Source organism: Entamoeba invadens, assembly GCF_000330505.1.
Source record: "Entamoeba invadens IP1 unplaced genomic scaffold scaff_1105074726317, whole genome shotgun sequence".
NCBI lineage: Eukaryota > Evosea > Mastigamoebida > Endamoebidae > Entamoeba > Entamoeba invadens.
Window position 1 is genome coordinate 44,655 of NW_004440302.1, and position 2,335 is coordinate 46,989.

Consider the following 2,335-nt stretch of genomic DNA (forward strand, 5'->3'; position numbering starts at 1 on the left):
ATGAAGGGAATTACACAACAATCGACAAGAATAGACCCGGACGTGTTAATTGAAGACAAGAAACTTGGGGAAGGATCGTTTGGCGTTGTCTATAAAGGAAGTTATTTAGGAAATGTTGTTGCTATTAAAAAGATGAAAAATTCGACTTTTGATGAAAAGGCGTTTGATGAATTTGAGAAAGAAGTTTCAATGTTGGACAAATTTCGAAGTGAGTATATCGTCCACTTCTATGGAGCTGTCTTTATACCAAATAAAATATGTATGGTCACCGAATTTGCACAATATGGCAGTCTACAGGACTTGATGAAACACAAAAAGAGTGAAGAAGTTGATATGAAAATTCGAGTTAAAATGATGATTGATGGAGCTAGAGGTGTATTGTATTTACATGAGAACGGGATACTACACAGAGACATCAAACCAGACAACATTCTTGTTATTTCACTTGACTTGAATGAGAAGGTCAATGCTAAATTGACAGATTTTGGAAGTGCTAGAAATGTCAACATGTTGATGACTAACATGACTTTCACAAAGGGTATTGGAACACCAGTGTATATGGCTCCTGAAGTATTAAATCAAGAGAAGTATAAGAAGGAAGCGGATATCTTCTCATTTGGAGTAACTTTGTATGAAGTCTTTGGGTGGTCTGAGGCTTATCAAAATGATATATTCAAATTTCCATGGAAAATCGCGGAGTTTGTTATAGAGGGAAAACGTCTTGAGAGAAAAGAAGAAGTTCCAGAACGGTTGTACAGAGTGATTGAAACGTGTTGGAAACAAAAACCAGTTGAAAGAATTGAAATTGGAGAACTTGTGAATATATTATCGCAACAATGAGTTTATTTATTTATTGTAGAAGTAATTTTTTGTTTAAAATATGAATTTAATTATATATATTAAATATATATATATTAATTATGTCAATAAAATTATACAATTATATTAACACTTAACACTTAAAATAACGCCCTTATTTTTGTTTTGGCCTGTTTTTACAGGGATATTAATCAAATTTTTGATGATTTTCCTTTTTTGGCTTGTGTATTGTTTATGCACATAATATGAACTCTAAAAAACGGAAATTAATTTAATGAACTCGATATTTCCCCGATTTTTAGACCACTTGAATTTTGTTCAGTGTTATTTAAAGTGTTAATTATCAAAAAAGACATTTTTTTGTCCGTCCTTTTGATTTTTTCTTATAGAACTTAAATTAATCTTTTAATTTACAATATACCCTATATTTACTATAATTGAACTTGAAAAAATAATATTTAAGTTTATATAATTTTATAATATTTTTAATAGTCGTAATAAAAAAACCTTCAATTAAAAAAATACATTAAGCCTTGGCAAGGAAATAAAAATATTGAGAAGTAGAATAGCAGCTTGTACCAAAGCTGATAAGTGAGCAACTTAAATAATATTTAAGGCTTGGCCGATAAAATGAAAAGCTTCATAAAAAATGTTTAAAGACATAGTCCACGACAACATGGATGAACTCTCTGACACTGCTAAAGCCGCTTTACAGTTTGATGACATGTCGGATATTATTAGTATGGACGCTATCTTGGGTAAAAAAAAGAATAACCTGACGTTGAAACAAACAACATTTTTCAGTCTAATTTCTAAAGTGTTGCTGATACGGTTGAACAAAAACAGTAAAAGAGTTTCATTTAAACAGAGCAAAATTGACTTTTTTCTCAAAAAACAAAAAAGACCCAATCAATCCCATTTTCCTATTTATGAAGGGTGGTATTTACCTTTTTTTATTTTGGCTTAAAGTTCAACCAAAGTTTTACAAAATTCACTCAAAAAATGGGTTTATTCCAAATTAAGTGGGTTTATACCACCACTGTATAATAATAGTCGTATAAAAAAATATTAAAAATAATAACACATTAAATAAAAATAATACCAATATAAGAATAAAAAAGTATACCAATAAATAATTGGTTTTATTATTATCTATTTTTAATTAACACTTTTTTTTATTTTTTATATATTATAAAAAAGTAAATTATTATAATTAAATATATTAGATTTATAACATTTTCGTTAATTAAATCAATCAATAATTATCTATAAGTTTTTAAAATTATATTTGATGATAAAACAATATATAAATTAATAGTTTTTTGTATGTATTTTTTTGTAGATTTATTTAATTATTTATTTATAGTTGTTATTGATTTTTATATAATTATTTTATTTGGATATATGTGTTATTAATTTTTTTTAATTTTTAGAAATTGTTGTAATATTAATTATTATATATTTAATTATTATTTTGAAATAATTAAATTATCACTTGATGTTATTATTAATACAC

General features: G+C 26.3%; 1 protein-coding gene across 1 annotated transcript; it reads left to right on the forward strand.

Annotated features, from left to right (window-relative positions):
* EIN_233670 (tyrosine protein kinase TXK, putative) lies at nucleotides 1-840 on the forward strand (the record flags this gene model as incomplete). The annotated part of the gene is made up of 1 exon (XM_004256089.1): nucleotides 1-840. The coding sequence occupies one exon, from the start codon at nucleotides 1-3 to the stop codon at nucleotides 838-840; it is 840 nt and encodes a 279-aa protein (XP_004256137.1).
* Nucleotides 841-2,335: the final 1,495 nt, after the last annotated feature.